This window comes from Rhinopithecus roxellana, chromosome 6 (assembly GCF_007565055.1).
Source record: "Rhinopithecus roxellana isolate Shanxi Qingling chromosome 6, ASM756505v1, whole genome shotgun sequence".
In the NCBI taxonomy this organism is placed as follows: Eukaryota; Metazoa; Chordata; class Mammalia; order Primates; family Cercopithecidae; genus Rhinopithecus; species Rhinopithecus roxellana.
In genome coordinates this window covers 41,375,203-41,394,221 of record NC_044554.1, presented here as the reverse complement: position 1 = coordinate 41,394,221, position 19,019 = coordinate 41,375,203, and the positions used below count along the sequence as shown (strand labels likewise).

At 41.5% G+C, this 19,019-nt stretch overlaps 1 protein-coding gene across 1 annotated transcript in view; it reads right to left on the bottom strand.

Moving 5' to 3' along the window:
- Positions 1–1,134: 1,134 nt before the first annotated feature.
- LOC104672940 (autism susceptibility gene 2 protein-like) overlaps positions 1,135–19,019 on the bottom strand; it is an 877,014-nt gene continuing 859,129 nt past the window's right edge. The window contains exon 5 of the mRNA XM_030931977.1: positions 1,135–1,206. Within this exon, the coding sequence (XP_030787837.1) occupies positions 1,135–1,206 (72 nt within the window). The remainder of the gene's footprint in view (positions 1,207–19,019) is intronic.

Here is a 19,019-nt window from a genome sequence, read left to right as displayed (position 1 = left end):
AGAGCACTTTTTTCATTTCCTGATTTTAAGGAAATCAAATAAGCACCATTTGTCTTCATCTGAATATGCTTGACCTGCTCAAATGATGATGTCTCGCATTTTATAACAGGCTACATATGCTGAATTCAAATTAACGACAGTACAGAACAAGAGCCTTTAGATCTCTCTTGGAGGCTGGCAGCAGAGAAGGAGAGAAAAATTCTGGGTTTGTTGGAAAGATCCCACTAAATACTAACCACAGCATTCTGAATAAAATCCGCAAGCATGTAGGAGGTGAAAGTCAAAGCACAGGGCACAGGACAGATCCAGAAACAGGGGAAGGGAGGCCGAGTCCATCCTTTTGATGCCAAGCAATACAGAAACCATGATATTCAGGTAACTCTTCTCGAAATAACACAAAGCAGCAGTATAAATGGAAGGAAATTTGGTTGGGAACTGGGACGGCTAGAAGGAAAGACCAAACAGATAAATAATCCCTTTGCTTCAGGCAGCAGAAAGCTCACTTTACCGGGTTGTGATCCAATCTTCTGGAACCTCAGAAACTGAGTTCCTTTTCTTGATCCATGTTGATCTGGATACACAGAGGCTGGTGCCCATGAGCCTCGAAATAGAGCATGTACCTGCTGGAAGAACTGTCCTCCTACCTGGCTGTCTGCCCCGATGGGAAGAGGGCAGTGCCCATCAGACCTCCCTTGCCCACCGTACCCCATGATGAGATTCCTAGACACATACCATTAACATTTCTATCAAGAAGGCCAATAGGTACAGAAAAGCATATGGGTCAGTAAAATAAATGCAGAAATGACATTATAAATGCATACTAGCAAGTTTAATGTTCTCATCATGGATTTTAAAAAATCAGATGGTTATTAAAATAAATAATTTTGTCTTTTAAAATGTTTTTGGGTCTATGAGTCATCTTCCATAAAGTAAAAACTCAGTGTCACATATATGCAATATTAAAGGTCTTGTTTAAAAAAAAAAGTAGATCTGACAAATTAAACGTGTCATAGCACAGGAAATGTCACCGTGTGAATTATGCCCATCTTTCCTAAAGAGAAAAGGTCCTGTCAACATGAAGCTGGCATCCCACCCTGTAGCTGTGTGTGGGAGGACTCTGGTGTTCACAGTCTGTTATGTGCTGTGCCCACAATGCGGGGTGGGGGGGCGTCTTACCTTCTCTTCCTGGTCACTGTCACTGTCACACTGAAAATGAAGACAAGAGAATAAGGGTTAGTGTAAGAATTGAGTATGTTTTTGCTTTTGATGCCTCATCCCCCAACCCTCTTACAAAAAAAGTGCAAGATAAGTAAAGGAAATAAAAAATGCTGTCTTCTTGGAAAGAGTTTCTCGAGCTCAAGTTCTAGTAAACAGCATCTGAAACAAAATGCTATCCAGATGCAAAAAAGGTGTTTTGTTCATTTCATCTGATGCCTGTACTCTGTGGCTCTTCCTCAGGTCAGTCCAGCAAGGTGCTCAATCATACAAGTGAGTGCTTCCCTCCCACCACAGCAGGGTAGAGGCGATGGCCCTCTAGGAGTCAGCCACAGGATTAAGGTGAATCAAGATTGTTCAATGAAATTCAGAGCAAAATCAATTTCTTAACGAAGACATTCTATCTTCAGTTACTGTGAATGGCTGTATCTCTCCCGGTGCTTTTCTACAGGAAAAGAGGTAAACCTCTGGGCATTGCAGTCACTCATTTGAACTTTGAAGGAAACAGAACATAATGGCCAAGGCTCACCACTGGTGATGGCTGCCTGTTCCAGTTTAGAGGCCCAGAGAATAGAAGGCACACTCCCTGTAAAAAGTATGCCGAAGACAAGAGGTCAGGGTAGTAAATCAAAAATATGGGCAAACAGATATGCTTTAGGGCCATAGACTCAGATCATATCAAACAGATCCCAAATTCCAACCATTTAGTTGGTTTGGGATAAGCAGAGAGTGATAATTAATAATTAACCCCAATCTTTGGGTTCCTCACGATAAGCAAAGGAAAAAAGAACACAACTTAAAAAAAATGAAGTGTTTTCTAATTCAATATTCAATGAAAAACTGGGGGATGTGTTTCGTTAGAGTAAAGCTCAGCAGATAATATATCCATTCATTCACTCAATAGCCCTTGATAAGGAACTGCTAAACTAGACTGAAATTCACCTGAGATACAGGCCTGGCTCTAAAGGAGCCTTCCGTTTAGCAGTAAGACATGAAGCTGGGATACAGACACTAGCAGGGGTGTGGCATGATCAGAGCTGCTTCCATGAGGATGACTTCCTGTGGGACTGTGGAGAGAGTGCACAGTGGGGAAAAAACAGGTCACAGGGAGAGCAGTTTGGCAGCCATTCCACTGTCTAACCCAGGGTGGTGCCACGGTTTAGGAAGGGAGAAGCAGATGGCAGAGCAATTCTGAAGGTAGAACCAACAGGATTTGATAACACATGGATATGGGAAGCAAGTAACAGGGATGCATCTAGGATGATGCCAAGGTTTTTTAGTGTGGCCACCTGGACATGGGAGTTGGTACAGCTTTGAACAGAAACAGGAAATAAATTTGCTTGTAGGCAGCTACTGCTGGCTAGATCCCTGCAGCCAATCACAACTCCCTTCTCCCTAGTCTGTACCTTCTCCTGACACTCTGAGGTTAAAAATGCCAGGTACTTTCTTTCCCAATTTTTCTTGCAACTAAAGGTGGGAAAAGAGGTAAACCTCTGGGCATTGTAGTCGCTCACTGGAAGACCCATCTTTGGCCAATGAGATTCTGAAATCTGATGAGGGCTCTAGAAACAATTTTGTCTCCCCAGTAAACAAAGAAAAGAAGGAACCACCTGCCTCTGGCCTTTGAACATGAGTGTGTAAGAACATGATGTCTGGATATGTAGCAGCCATCTTGCAAAAATGAGGCAAAAAGACTCAGTACAAAAACAACAGAGTGGGACCAAGGGAAAAAAGCCTGACAGAATTGGACCACTGAATCCATCTCAGAGCAGCCTGCCTCAGGACTTTTATTCAGAAAACACTAAGTTACCTTATTGTTTAAGCTCCTATTAGAGAGCTTTTAATGGGAAGTAACAGAACACCCATCTAAATGGACTTCTTGCTATTATGAGACAACCTGGGGACTACTTATTCTTTTCAGACTAAGCACTCTGTACAAAAAGCATCTAGGAACTTACATCACAATCTTATAGGCTGGAGGATTAGAACATTTTCTACTTCTCCCATTGGTTCCTCAGTGCCACAGGTTAGTCAGATATTCAGTGACAGTGATTTAACCAAGTACAATGCATCATTTCCAACCCAGCTTCCAACCTCAGATTGTCTACATTTACATTCTTTGACCTGATGAGTAGTTTCTTTATTACAATAAGTCAAATGAGCTGAGAAAGAAATGGGAAGAGATGAAGACTTTGAAGCCCTAGAACCGCAGGTGGATGAGGAACAATAGTGTCCTGATTGTGTGATCTCTCCATTGCCTTTAATTAAGCCCTCTGTGAGGTTCCTAAGATCCGGGCACACTTTCAAGAGTGACAACGCACAATTCAGGAGGGGTGTGGAAGGCAAAGACTATTTTGCCAGGCAGGCTTATGTTCCCAGATGTTCACAGAGCTCCTTGTGAGGTAATCAATGACAGCTGAAGGCTGAGGCATCGCATTTGCCCACCTCCCCAAGGATCTGGTGTGCAGAGAGGAGGAGGAGTGGGGTATTTGGGAAAGAACCACCACTGTGCCCCCTATCCTAACGGCAGTATGTCCCTGGGAATGGTTATTTCTATCAAAGTGTTAAGCTTCCTGCTTTCCAACAGTCCAGTTCTAATTTCAAGGTCCACTTAATTCTGCATCAAGTAATTACTGATATACCCAGAAGCACCTTGTCTCCAGAGTTAAGCATATGGTGAAGAACTGAGACCTACTGGTATCCATTATGGAAGCAGCACGGATGCCAAGCCGATTAAAAATGCTCAGGCTCCCCACACAACATGCCGGGTGAGTGACAGCTCCTCGACAAGGCCAGTCGTGGAGTCTGCCAAAACAGTCTCTGCTGCACTGGGGTCCACATGGTGTGCTGAGAAAACAGTTCCATTTCTGGTATTAAATTCCCATACTGACCCGAGGACTTTGCCGTGAGCTCAGCAGGAGCGCACCATCCAATTTACAGCTCCACTCTCTGGAGCCTCGAGTACCAGCCCCTGGCAGAGACGAATGATGGTCAACCCCTCCAGCTCATAAATTATGCAAAGGCAATAAATGCACTCAGCAAACAGCGCCTAACGTTTGCCTTGCCTGGCTCCTAACACACTCTGTAAAAAGCCAGAAGCTCGACACATACAAGAGGTCTATTCCACTCATAAAGGGGGTTTGTTGACAACCCCAGACGGAAAGCGAGCCACAGTCCTAAGGAGTCTTTCTGCTTCACTGGCAGCGGTTTATGGGCCTGCTTTATGAAAAAGGGAGGCTGTTTTATAGAGTCAGTGTGGGTAGAATTCATGGCCTCAAATTCACATTTAATACACCGTACAGCTTTCACACCCTAAGTTCAACACACTGTGGATTTTTTTGGCCAAATGATTCTTGGTCTTCAAAGGTTAAAAGAAGAAGTGTCTGCTCCTCGATCCCTAGATACCCACTCCAATTTATAAGAGTTCACATTGAGCCACCTCCTGATGCAGGTTTATGTTCTGCATGAGGCTGGGAAATGGAAAAGGCATGTCAGATGCAGAGACGGGGTCCCAGCAGATTTGACCATTTTAAGCATTTTGACATCGGGGTCCTGCTTTGGTTTATTAGCAAACAGGTTGCACACTAACTACCAGCTTGAGGTGACGGAGTACTCTCCATGACAAGATTTCAAAGCTCGCTGTGAAAAGCTAAAAATATTTCCTCCATTTTAAAAGCAAGAAATGAAAAGAGACAAAAAGGAACAACCAGGCCTTACAGCAATGACAGGTAAGAATTCGTGGTCACCCGGCCTTCAGACAAAGACATGACCCAAACCATCACAGACAAAAGGAGAGAAAGAGGAGGTGTGCACGCCAGGCCACAGGCCTCAAATGCACAGTTAGAAAGGGACTAGTTCCTAAACCTGAGTCCTCTAGCCATCCCAATACTGCAATCGCTCAACTCCATCTTCACCGTCTCCTCCCCTGGTTTCATGAATCAAAAGTGAACTGCTGGAGGCACGGTCTTCCTTTCCCAGACAGGTCTTAACTCTTAAACAACCAACCAACCCACCCACCCAATCTTTCTCCTTTTGAAAATACAGATTTATGGTTGGGCAACGGGGCTCACGCCTGTAATCCCAGCACTTTGGGAGGCTGAGGTGGGTGGATCATGAGGTCAGGAGTACGAGACCAGCTTGACCAACACGGTGAAATGCCATCTCTACTAAAAATACAAAAATTAGCCAGGCGTGGTGGCATGCGCTTGTAATCCCAGCTACTCAGGAAGCTGAGTCAGGAGAATGGCTTGAGCCTGGGAGACAGAGGTTGCAGTGAGCCAAGATCGCGCCACTGCACTCCACCCTGGGCAACAGAGCAAGACTCCATCTCACAAACAAACAAACAAAAAATCAAAAAAAATATTTACTGGATACATTTTTTAAAAAATTACCCATAAATCTACAATTCTTAGGTAAACACTTAATACATTTGTGTAAGTCTTTCCAGCCTTAAGGATATAATCCTCCTCATATTTCAAACATGCATTTTAAGAAATAAAAATGAATTCCTACCATTTTGGAACCTGCTTTGGTTTTCACATAACACGTCAAATATTTTAGTTTAATCAGTAAAATTTGTCCTGTAACATCACTTTAAAAAATGGCAACACTGCAATCTGCTGTGTGGATTGTAACATAATCTAATAAAAGAATTCCCCAGTGCTGGGTATTTAGATTGTTTCAATTGCACATCCTAGAATTTTTCCCTTTGCACCCATTCACCAATATTGCTGTTTGTGACTCTTTTCAAGGCCCTTCCTTTTCTGCATATTCTTTAATGTCACCATCTCCCCAGAGTTGCATCTGGAGTTCTATTGTTTCTATGTGACTTTCAAGGGAGTCCTTAAAGATTCCCTTGGTCCCTTCTACCATGTATATGCTGAAACTCAAAAATCTCTATGCTCACATTTGCCAGATGTGTAACTTTGGAAAAGTTATTTAAACTCTCTGGGCCTTAGTTTACTTGTCTGTAAAATAGGGCTAGAAGAGGAGAATGCGTTAATACATGTAAACAACTTAGTGCATGGTACCAAGTATGTACAGATGATAAATGTTAACTATTATTAAACTTCTGTTGGGTATGTGCCCCCTCTTGAAGTGCGGCGAATGCCTCAGACTCAAGTATCCATCTAAATCTGGACTCAACATCTTTGCTCACCTTTGCCCCTCTCCCACATTGCCCTTGGTAATAGCATCACCAAGCAATCACTCAACTGCGTAAGTGAAGAGTCTTATCCTTGACCTGATCCTTGAGCAGACTTATCTTCCTCTCTCACCCCACATTATTGATTCTACTTTCTAACTCTCCATCCCTGTGGCCATGGCTACTGCTTTAGTTCAGGGTTTTATTTTGTCATTACAAGAGGATAATGACCGCTTTCCAAGGTCTATGCTCTCTTCCTTTTCTAATCCAAGTCCTTACTGACCAGAGTGGATTTCCTAAATTTCTATTTGATGCAGATGCTTCACAAGGCCTATGAAGACCCTTCACATTCTGTTTCCAATACCCCTCAACTCCCAAATCCCAACCACTCTCTCAACACAATGCTTCTTAAGCTTTCTGCGGTGAAGAGCCATTTGTTTTTGTTTTGCTTTCTTTAATTTCTAATATGTTATGACAATTACTTTTGTAAAACATAATAAAAAGTCAAGTTCTTGAAAAATAAAAAAGAAAAACAAATACATATGAAATACATTTAAAAAAATTATTAGATTTATGAAACACAAAATTATGCTACTGAGTTACTCTAAAAGTTTCCCAATGCTTACTCTTGACTGCCCATACTAACCTCACAGCAGGTTGGTTGCAAACAGCTTGTGGCCTGGCCCTGGTTGGCATCCTCGCATTGTGTGGCACTATCCTAACATACTTTGCTCTAGCCACACCCACTCACACTCAGTCATGCCATCAGTTGTCTGCACTTAACAATTTCCTCTACTGGGAATTATATTCCTCCAAGTTTCTACCTAAAAGCCTGACATTCACCTTCGAAACATAGTTCCTTTTTTGAATCTTCCATTACTTTTCCGGAAAAACTTAATTGCTTCTGTCTCCATCCCTTACAAAACTGTACTGCAGTTGTTTGCCACAATAGTCTTTCCTACCAGAGAATGAGCTCCATGTAAGGACAGTGCCTTGCTTATCTTTGTACCTCTAGGCCTTGGGACACAATAGGTGCTCAATTATACTAATAAGTCAATCTCATTCCTCTTGAGTATTGTTCAAACTGTGGTTGAGTCCATGCAGCATAAGCAAAGTATGATTTAAAAGGCAGGTGATTCCAAAGAGAAAGTACAGGAAACACTAATATGATTGCTTAATGCAAAGAGATGTATGTGTGAACACACTGAGGGAGGTTAAAATTGTTAGCAGAGCCTAGAGTTGGGGCCCAGAAGCAAATGTCTTACATTAAAAGGCTCAGAAAAGATGCGATTAGGACTTTATTACACTTCTTCAAAAGCAAATATTTTTCATTTTCATTTGGGAATCTCAGTATCTGTGTTTTAAGACTCTGGTCCAAATTGAAATGAGCCAAGATCTGTGACATCTCTCTGTCTCATTCAGAATGTAGGAACAAGATGGAATTCTAGGTACCTTGTGGTGGAATGCATTCTTAAGCAGAGAGTGGCAATCATTGAATATATCACATACAATGACATTGAGGAGGGCATTGCTCTCTATTCTGCTCAATGGACCTTGCTGGAACAGTTATTTCGTATCTCAAATCCATTTATCATTGTCACCAAAGATGTCAGGGCTGAATACCACTACTGAACAAAGTTATTTCATTCTTGTTTCTGCCTAAAGGAAATGAGAGGAAAATGAGGGAGAACCCCAACTTGTAAACTACAATATCTAACATCAAGTATAATTTAACTTTGCCAGTGACAAAACAAATCGATTCCCCTTTGGGGCAGGCAGTTTGCCTGAGACCTTAAAGACATCCCTCACCTAAAAGCAATTTCAGAAGAAGCCACCTGCAGAAAACATGACACTTATTTTCTTATTTAAAGAAGTAAGATAGCAGCATGGTGACTAAAAACATGTTTACCATCCCCTGCCCAGCTGCCCAGTCCTTTGCTCATGTAAAAATGGGCCGCCATTTTGTGCCACACATGGCAGCTCTGATGCTGCCTGTTTTTCATCAATCCACAAAGCCCTATTTTCACATTGTTTACATTGCTCTCATATTGGTTTTGGACTAAGTGAAATTTAAAGCTACTGGGGCCCTAGAAATTTTAAAATTTTTAATCCTGAAAATGTTCTTACTCAGACCGTATTCTTACTGACTGTAAAAGAATGCCATTGACTCCTCCCCTCTATCTTAACAGTAACTATGCCTGATCAAATAAAATAGTTCAGATAAAATGAAAGCCTAATTCAAAGATTCATGTTGCAAACAGCAGTTTACAAGAATAAAGCTTTTGGCAATCACCTAATAAGCCCATTTGAAAATAATATGAGGTCCACCAGTCTTCAATTGTTCAGGAGATACAACAGAGAATCAACTCTCAGAAGCCTCTGGAATTTGGTACTGATAACCCAGCAATCCTGCATGGGGGAGTTCTCAGAATCTGACATTTTGGCAAGTTCTCCGTTTGAACTGGCCAGAGCTCAAATAACCAGTGTGATCTAAGGGGGCTAAGGAAACACTTCTTATTCCCCCTCCAGTGTCTCAGATAATCACACTTTCAACCAACAACTTTCACATAACTACTATGTGCTAGGTTCATTCTACCACCCATTAGAAGTGCAAATATATTGACAGAAATCAGGTTGTCCAAACTTGAAGCTTTTTTTTTTTTTTTTTTTTGAGACAGAGTCTCGCTTAGTCGCCCAGGCCGGAGTGCAGTGGTGCAATCTCGGCTCACTGCAAGCTCCGCTTCCCGGGTTCACGCCATTCTCCTGCCTCAGCCTCCCGAGTAGCTGGGACTACAGGCGCCTGCTGCCACGCCCGGCTAATATTTTACATTTTTAGTAGAGATGGGGTTTCACCGTGTTAGCCAGGATAGTCTCGATCTCCTGACCTCGTGATCCACCCGCCTCGGCCTCCCAAAGTGCTGGGATTACAGGCGTGAGCCACCGCGCCCGGCCTAAACTTGAAGTTTTAAAGCTCACAAATTAAATTATAATATATATATTTCCTTTTTGTCACTTTGAAATCCAGGTATCTTTCATAAATCAATCTGTATGCTGTAAATTTCCACAGATCATTAAAGTATTGTTGGCTTTATTAGAATTGGGGTTGGAAGTGAATATTTCACAAATCTTTGGGGAGTTCAGCTTCTTTTCCCCTAAGAAAGGAAGTCACATTTTGCCAAGTATAAATATACATAAACCCCAAAGATGAAATTTACTTAAAACCCAGAGTTCACAAACCTCAGCGGTTGCCAAACTCAGAAAAATAAGTCTCTTGTCCAAAGGTAAAACTGACAGTCTGGGGCCCAGTGATTTGTAAATGATCTCTTTTAAGCTTAAGCAACAGATCCTTTGCTTCTCTGTCATTGATTTACTGATTCTAAGTCATCAATAGCATTAATCCGTACTTGCCTGGGGACCCATTACAAATGACTTTGAAGATGGTGTGAAGCAAGAGTTTATTATGAGACTACAGTGTTACTATCAGAAAGACATCTTTGCCTGTGTTCTTTAGCAGAATTCTATTTGTGACCCCTATGTAATGGGGCAATTTTCCCTTCCCATATATAGTTTCTTGTTGCTCTGGGTGGGGCCTGAGCCCCTACCCCCAGGTTTGCTTCATCTAATGCTGGATTCTTTTTGGAGTCCTGTGTAAGCTAATAAAACCCAAATTTGACGATGAGTAAAAAGGAAAAGTATGTTATGGGTTAAAATAATACAAGAGTCTATTTTTTACGCTGTGTTGTGATCCATAGAAATCACCCTGAGCCTTTTCCCTTTCTTCTCTGCCTGGGAAGCCAATTGCTTTGATTGCAGTGATATGAGCTAGCTAAAATGACTTGCCCTTGCTTGTGAGGCAAATGGAACATGCTAATAGAACTTATCGCATTACCCGATGCAAAAGTGCCATAGCTCATTACTTTAAGATAAAAGGATATCATTGCAGACGGCAAGCAGAATTGACTTTCTGAGGCCCGACTTGATGATGATTTAATCAACTGCTCTCTTTCACTTCTCATCTCTGTGCCTGTCGGTTTCACAGGTGCCGTTAAATGAGACACTCAGAAAGTGAGCGGAGGGAAAGAAATTGCTGTCATTACTTTTCAAGAAAGGAGGTATGCAAATTTTCGACAGAAAGATTGCGTTCATAATGGGCCTGGTAAAATACAAGGATCATGCTTGACAGGTGAGGGCAAGCCATTTGTATGTCCTTAAAGCAGAGCAACCGTCCTCGTTTAGAAATGTGCTCGGTAAGAGAAACTACAAATGAGAGGCCTGGCGGGGCCAGGGGAGAGGCGGGGTGGAATCACAGAGGGTTGGTTCAAGCTGGTCTATGTTCTAGAAAAGAGGAAGGTGCTTAAGACTCAGGAAGCCAAAGCCAGAGGAACAGATAACAAAGCCTGGTAGCTTTCAATGTGAACCAAGATGCCAACAGTTTTTGAAAAGGCTACATCATTCTCCTTCATATATAACTACAGAGCCAGACTGCCAGGGTGCAAAGCCTGCCTGTACTGTATATCATCTGAAACCTCTAGTCAGGAACTTAACCTCTCTGTTCAGTTTCCTCATCTATTAAATGGGGCTACTGACAGTATGTATCTCATAGTGTTGCTAAGAACATAAATTGAGTTAATAAATGTATAATTTGTTTAAGTACATATGTAATAAACATAAAAATGTCTAGAACAGTGCCTGATACATCCGAAGCAATCAATAGATGTTAGAAACCACCCATCCACCCACCCACCCATCCATCCATCCATCCATCCATCCATCCATCCATCCATCCATCCATTCATTCCTTCAGTAAGACTAAATACCTTTTTTCAAAAAGCACGTGAGCCAGGTGTTGGAAATCTACCTGGCTCTAGTCTAGATAGAACAGAATTCTTCACTGATTTCATATATGTCTTGCATAAATTCTTCACTGATTTCACATATACAAGTCTTGCTCCCCAGGAAGGCAGTGAGTAGCTCAGAAAGTACAGGCTGGTTGTCCCTGAAATCATCATAGGGTCTAGTGCATTCTTGAGGGCCCTCAAGATGCTCAACAACAATTGGATGATTTATGGATTCCTCCTCCCTCCCTCCTTCCACTCATTCCACATTATCTGATGCTGCCTGTGGTGCTTTAGTCCTTTGAGGAATCTTCTCTTGGAGTAGGAAATGTCTGAGTGCAGCTGGGAATCTCAGGTGATCACTGTGTGCCCTATGTATCCTGGGGAAGGAAAGGCACAGCCAGCAGGCTTGAATCACCTTCAGGAAGGCAGAACGAATCTGGATAGATTACATGATCAGTATAGTATGAACAGAGGTGTCTTTTCATCCACTTTGTCTTCAATAGGTAATTGTTCTATTTTCTCCAACACTCAAAGTAAAAGCATCTTTCTTAAAGTGCTTGGAATTCCAAGTTCTTTTTCCCCAGGTAATGAAGCTGCTGCAACCATTCTTTCTTCCACCACTAAGGTTGTGAGACACTGAATGTAGCTACGGCTTTCCATGCTAAGTGTCACCTACATGACTCAATTCCCAGCCAAAGGGTCAATGTCCATCTCAAGCTAAAGGAGAGATGGGGTGTCCATGATGGCGGGGCAGCCCTGAGCTCTCTATTTTGAAAATAGAGAGCTTTTGAAAAAGTCTGGTTGTTGAAGTGCATTTTACATCTTTCAGGGTTCCTCCACAGGAACAACTGCAGAGCATGTTTTCCTCTAGAAATGCCAACCAACAGCTGGCATTCATTAAAAAAGAATACTGAGGCCAGGCGCGATGTCTTATGCCTGTTATCCCAGCACTTTGGAAGAGCGAGGCGGGATGATCGCTTGAGCCCAGAAGTTCAAGACCAGCCTGGGCAACATAGTGAGACCCCTGTCTCTGCAAAAAAATTTTAAAATTAGCAGGTATGGTTATGCATGTCTGTGGTCCCAGCTACCCGGGAGGCTGAGGTGGGTGGACTGCTTGAGCCCAGAAGGTCAAGGCTGCAGTGAGCTGTGATCGTGTCATTGTGCTCTAGCCTGGGTGACAGAGGGAGACCCTGTCCAAAATAAAGAAACAAACAAACAAAACACAAAGAATCCTGACAACAGCTCTAGAAGGAAGTATTATATTACCATCCTTCCATTTTAGAGATGAGAAGATAAGTAAGCCTTCCAATGACAGAGATGGTACTTGAACCCAGTTATGTCCTTCAAAGTTCATGTTCTTAGCCAGTATAATGTACCATCTCACTCCCTCTCTCAGGATATACAAAGAAACTACTTCAAAATATTTTCCTGATTGATTGCTTGGTGAAGTACAGAGGCAAGCTGAAACTGAAAAGCGATTGCAGTGCCTACAAGCAGCAGTGAATGCAGCTAGTCAGTTGTATTTCTACTCCAGGGAAGACAGCTCTCCTTTAAGAGGGACTGAGCACAGTCTCTGGCTCACAGAAAGTGCTCATTCAGTCTGAGGCTGACGTAGGTTCAAATTCTGACCCCTTCACTTAATAATCATGCCGTGGTTGGAAAGGAACTTAATTCTCAGAGTCTACTTTTCTTAACCAGTGAATGGCGATGAGGCACACCCCACAGGATTTTTGTGAGAATTAAATGAGTCCAGGTATGTGAAAGCAATGAGAAAGACATACCAATAGTTTCATTTTTCCAGTTATTTCCATGAAGGATATGTTACATCACACACAACAACAGGGTAACTTACTAATTATTTTAATGTTGGGTTGAACTTTTGTACCATTTTATTGCCAGAGGGGAAGTCATATTCTGCAAGGATTTCTGCTCAGGATGTGTTTAAAGACTCAATACTATGCTATATGAAAACAGTAACAACAACCCAAACAAACAAAACCACCATTCCCTCTCAACGAAGTGAGCAACAAGAAGAATCTTCCAGGTAAATAATAGTTTTAGCCCTTCATGCTAAAAACGCTCAATAAATTCGGTACTGATGGAACGTACCTCAAAATAATAAGAGCTATTTATGACAAACCCACAGCTAATATCATACTGAACGGGCAAAAACTGGAAAAATCCCCTTTGAAAACTGGCACAAGAGAGGGATGCCCTCTCTCACCACTCCTATTCAACATAGTCTTGGAAGTTCTGGCTAGGGCAATCAGGCAAGAGAAAGAAATAAAGGGTATCCAGTTAGGAAAAGAAGAAGTCAAATTGTCCCTGTTTGCAGATGACATGATTATATATTTAGAAAACCCCATCGTCTCAGCCCAAAATCTCCTTAAGCTGATAAGCAACTTCAGCAAAGTCTCAGGATACAAAATTAATGTGCAAAAATCACAAGCATTCTTATACACCAGTAACAGACAAGCAGAGAGCCAAATCAGGAATGAACTTCCATTCACAATTGCTTCAAAGAGAATAAAATACCTAGGAATCCAACTTACAAGGGATGTAAAGGACCTCTTCAAGGAGAACTACAAACCACTGCTCACTGAAATAAAAGAGGACACAAGCAAATGGAAGAACATACCATGCTCATGGATAGGAAGAATCAATATCGTGAAAATGGCCATACTGCCCAAGGTTATTTATAGATTCAATGCCATCCCCATCAAGCTACCAATGAGTTTCTTCACAGAATTGGAAAAACCTGCTTTAAAGTTCATATGGAACCAAAAAAGAGCCTGCATTGCCAAGACAATCCTAAGTCAAAAGGACAAAGCTGGAGGCGTCACGCTACCTGACTTCAAACTATACTACAAGGCTACAGTAACCAAAACAGCATGGTACTGGTACCAAAACAGAGATATAGACCAATGGAACAGAACAGAGTCCTCAGAAATAATACCACACATCTACAGCCATCTGATCTTTGACAAACCTGAGAGAAACAAGAAACGGGGAAAGGATTCCCTATTTAATAAATGGTGCTGGGAAAATTGGCTAGCCATAAGTAGAAAGCTGAAACTAGATCCTTTCCTTACTCCTTATACGAAGATTAATTCAAGATGGATTAGAGACTTAAATGTTAGACCTAATACCATAAAAACCCTAGAAGAAAATCTAGGTAGTACCATTCAGGACATAGGCATGGGCAAGGACTTCATGTCTAAAACACCAAAAGCAACGGCAGCAAAAGCCAAAATTGACAAATGGGATCTAATTAAACTAAAGAGCTTCTGCACAGCAAAAGAAACTACCATCAGAGTGAACAGGCAACCTACAGAATGGGAGAACATTTTTGCAATCTACTCATCTGACAAAGGGCTAATATCCAGAATCTACAAAGAACTCAAACAAATATACAAGAAAAAAACAAACAACCCCATCAAAAAGCGGGCAAAGGATATGAACAGACATTTCTCAAAAGAAGACATTCATACAGCCAACAGACACATGAAAAAGTGCTCATCATCACTCGTCATCAGAGAAATGCAAATCAAAACCACAATGAGATACCATCTCACACCAGTTAGAATGGCAATCATTAAAAAGTCAGGAAACAACAGGTGTTGGAGAGGATGTGGAGAAATAGGAACACTTTTACACTGTTGGTGGGATTGTAAACTAGTTCAACCATTATGGAAAACAGTATGGCAATTCCTCAAGGATCTAGAACTAGATGTACCATATGACCCAGCCATCCCACTACTGGGTATATACCCAAAGGATTATAAATTATTCTACTACAAAGACACATGCACACGTATGTTTATTGCGGCACTATTCACAATAGCAAAGACTTGGAATCAACCCAAATGTCCATCTGTGACAGACTGGATTAAGAAAATGTGGCACATAGACACCATGGAATACTATGCAGCCATAAAAAAGGATGAGTTTGCGTCCTTTGTAGGGACATGGATGCAGCTGGAAACCATCATTCTTAGCAAACTATCACAAGAACAGAAAACCAAACACCGCATGTTCTCTCACTCATAGGTGGGAACTGAACAATGAGATCACTTGGACTCGGGAAGGGGAACATCACACACTGGGGCCTATCATGGGGAGGGGGGAGGGGGAGGGATTGCATTGGGGAGTTATACGTGATATAAATGATGAATTGATGGGTGCTGACGAGTTGATGGGTGCAGCACACCAACATGGCACAAGTATACATATGTAACAAACCTGCATGTTATGCACATGTACCCTAGAACTTAAAGTATAATAAAAAAAATAAAAAAATAAAAATAATAGTTTTATTTCACTGATAAAAAACGAAAAAAGCAAGACACTTTAGAGCTGAAATTTTGAAGCGTTCCTTTAGGTTCTTGAATGGTTTTTTGGGATGGATGTAGCTTGGACTTATTCTTCAAATAGTAACCTGTGTACAGGGACTGAAGTGAAACACATAGGTACAAGATTTGGAGTTTAAATTTGTAAGTTACGCTGTGCATCGTGCATATGGGCTCTGATATTATTAAAATGTTCAAAGTTAGGTTGGAAAAATAAACAAATACACAGATAGACAGAAAGGATAACAAAAACACCAGGTGATTAGTGGTGCAAGTAGGAAGCTAGACACTTTACACTCTGTCTAGCGATTCTGACCAATCAGAATTAGGAGATACTTTGGAGAGCCGTAGTCACCGAGATTATTTATATTCGAGATTGATTTAAGGACTGATTTACCAAAATCAACCCAGAGAGTAATCTTGACAAGAGATAAAAATTCCCAGAGGTAACTGCAAAAATGGGGATTCGCTGAGAGAATATAACTAAAGTACCTGGCACTTAGTAGGCACTCAAGGGTCCAACAAACCACCACCCTTTCAGGACACATGGAAATGACTGTTTCGTCTTCCACATGGAAGCTTTCCAGGGCTCTGACTTCTCTGGCTGTACCTTAGCTGTTGGTTTCTAGCACCTCCAACACTGTTGGCTAGTTTCCTTGACAGTATCTCAGAGTTTGCTCATATCTTGCTCCGCCTGAAGCTCAATAAGTATATGTAAAAGAATTAATACATTACAGTAACAAAATACCTGTAGCTACTGTAGCATGGGAAGTGTCTAAGTGAGGAGATCAAGAGAGAGACAGTGGTTGGCGGCATAAACACTAAAAGATCTGAAAGTGTGGCAGGTGTCTGAATGTGTCTGTGAAAAAGATGGGTATAATTTTTTTTTTTCCCTGAGACAGAGTCTCACTCCATTGCCCAGGCTGGAGCACAGTGGTGCGATCTTGGCTCACTGCAACTTCCACCTCCTGGGTTCAAGCAATTCACCTGCCTCAGCCTCCCGTAGTTGGGACTATAGGCATGCGCTAATGTTTTGTATTTTTAGTACAGACAGGGTTTCACCAGGTTGGCCAGGCTGGTCTCAAACTCCTGACCTCAGAAGATCCACCCACCTCAGCCTCCCAAAGTGCTGGGATTACAGGCATGAGCCACCATGCCCGGCTGACATGGATAGAATTTTGAGGTGACAGTAAATCCTAAGAAAATAATAGCATGTACTTGGAGAAATCAGATCTTAAGGGTTACTCTTTTATGAAAATCAGGAAACTAAAAATAAAAAACTATATTTATTTTTACATTTGAGTCACTTCAAGCCAACTAGAGCAACTGGAATTGAGCAGGAAGAGGGACAGTGGCGCTCTCATATTGCTAAGACATAATGGTCACATTATCAACTTCTCACCAACCAGATTTCCTTTTTTTTTTTTTTTTTTACAAATGCAAAATAGTGAGAAGCTCGGCTAAAGGAATATAAATAGGGCTTGAGATAATGAGAATGGTTCAAGAAGATCCAAAGACACCTTAGGCTCCCATCACATAGGATCCTAAAGTGATTCCTTTTTCTTCTTCTCTTTATTGGGTATCTGCCTTCACTTTTGCCCTTTGTAGAATTCCTCATACTCATTACAGAGATTTTCAATTAAACGGTACCCAAAAACAACAGTCTTTATTTTAGGATGGCTTGAAAACCTAGTCTTCTATATCATAAACAAGGAAGGGTAGGATTACTATAAATTGTCTGCAAGAAAATACAAATTGCCAAGATAAAAACACCCACTGGTTTGCCAGTCTCAAGTTTCCTGTTTTGACATACTATATGCAGTAATTTGGTATCCACAATCTCTTATTAGAAAATGAATGTGCTATTTTTCTGAATGCTGCAATTACAATAATTGAATTTAAAATGGGGATTGAGTTTCTCTATTTGGAGGAAAAGAATAATTGTGTATTTCTGATTAAAATCAAGGGGACTGAAAGAGGTTGTACAAATTCCAGCTTCAGTCTCCCCGAGTGACTCCTCATCAGGGCAGAAAAGCAGTTAGCCAGAGAAAAGACAAATTCAAATGCAGGTGGAGAAATGGACCAGCACCTCAGCAGCAGGCACTGTCTCTGGCCTCATTTGCTTTGTCTCCTGGCCTTCAGTCACAACACCCCTGTGACAGAGGCAATCAGAGCTGCATGGCATTGTTACATTTTAAATGGCAGCCATGCTGGAGTTCCCCACTGTGTCAAAAATTAAGAGTTAAAATGCAAGGAAAACAAACATCTCTTTGTGTTGAAAATGCCTGTCTGCTTTTAGACTGCCAACATTTTGGAGTAGTTTTTACTTCTGCACTGTAGAATCTCTTTTCTGGGTGGGGGAAATGTAATGGCAGAAGGGTGGGGGGTGGTGAGAGCAAAGAATTAATAGTATTTTCTAAACACCTTTTTTTGTTTTAGTAAAAAGTTACGTTAAAAGGCACCTTTAAGGTTCAGATGTGGGGAAGAAAAATGAAGAAAGAGGGCTGTCCTACCTTCTAATGCCTTTTTAAAAATTTTCGGTGGCATCTTTCAGTCTTCTAAAACCCCTGTTTAGCTAAAGGTGAAGGTGAAATGTAGTCTCGCAATTTCTCCTAAATGTTCATCAAAATATAGCTTCCTAAGAAAAGAGAAAGTTTTTCTAGCACAGAGTGAGCCATGAACTGTCTCTTTATGGGATACTATTCACTATTTTTTTGTGGCTTTATTGAGATATAACTGACATTGGTAAAAGGCACATATTTAAAATGCACAATTTGATAGCTTTTCATATATGTGTACCCACCTGTGAAGCCATCACCACCATCAAGACAGTGAACCCATCCATCCCTCCCCAAAGCTTCTATCCCTCTCTCGGGTCCCTTCCCACATCACTGATGTGCCTTCCGTCACTATAGATGAGTAGGTATTTTCTAAAATTTTATATAAATGGAACCATACAGTATGTACTCTTTTTGTCTGGTTTCTATCAGTCGCTGCTTACTATTTTGACAACTAATTAAAAAGGAGCCTCCTAGCTCCAAGGTAAAAGGCAACCTTCAGAGGCTGCCTCGGCCAGAGTTTATTGTCATCCCCCAGGAACAGAACCGATTACTTGGTCTTACTTTATTCTTAGGCTTTATTATGTACTTCAGTAATCAATAAGCACTTCTATGGCAGAGGGTTTATTTTACCCTATAAATCCAAGAAGGAGAGAATGGTATTAAGACATCAGTATGGATGGGCTCTGCTGCTCTGTAACACTATGAGGAGAACACGAGCAACAGATCTAAATCTAAGAAGGTTACAGAGCAGTCACAGCTCCTGGCTGGATGGCAGGGATCATAAAAGACTCAGGCAAGATCTACAGCAACTTCACTGTAAACCAATGGGACTCTCAGAGCAAAAAACCCAAACCGAACAGGCATGCTCGTTGTCTGCCCTGAAAGAATTATAAGCACTGGCTTGAGAAGAATG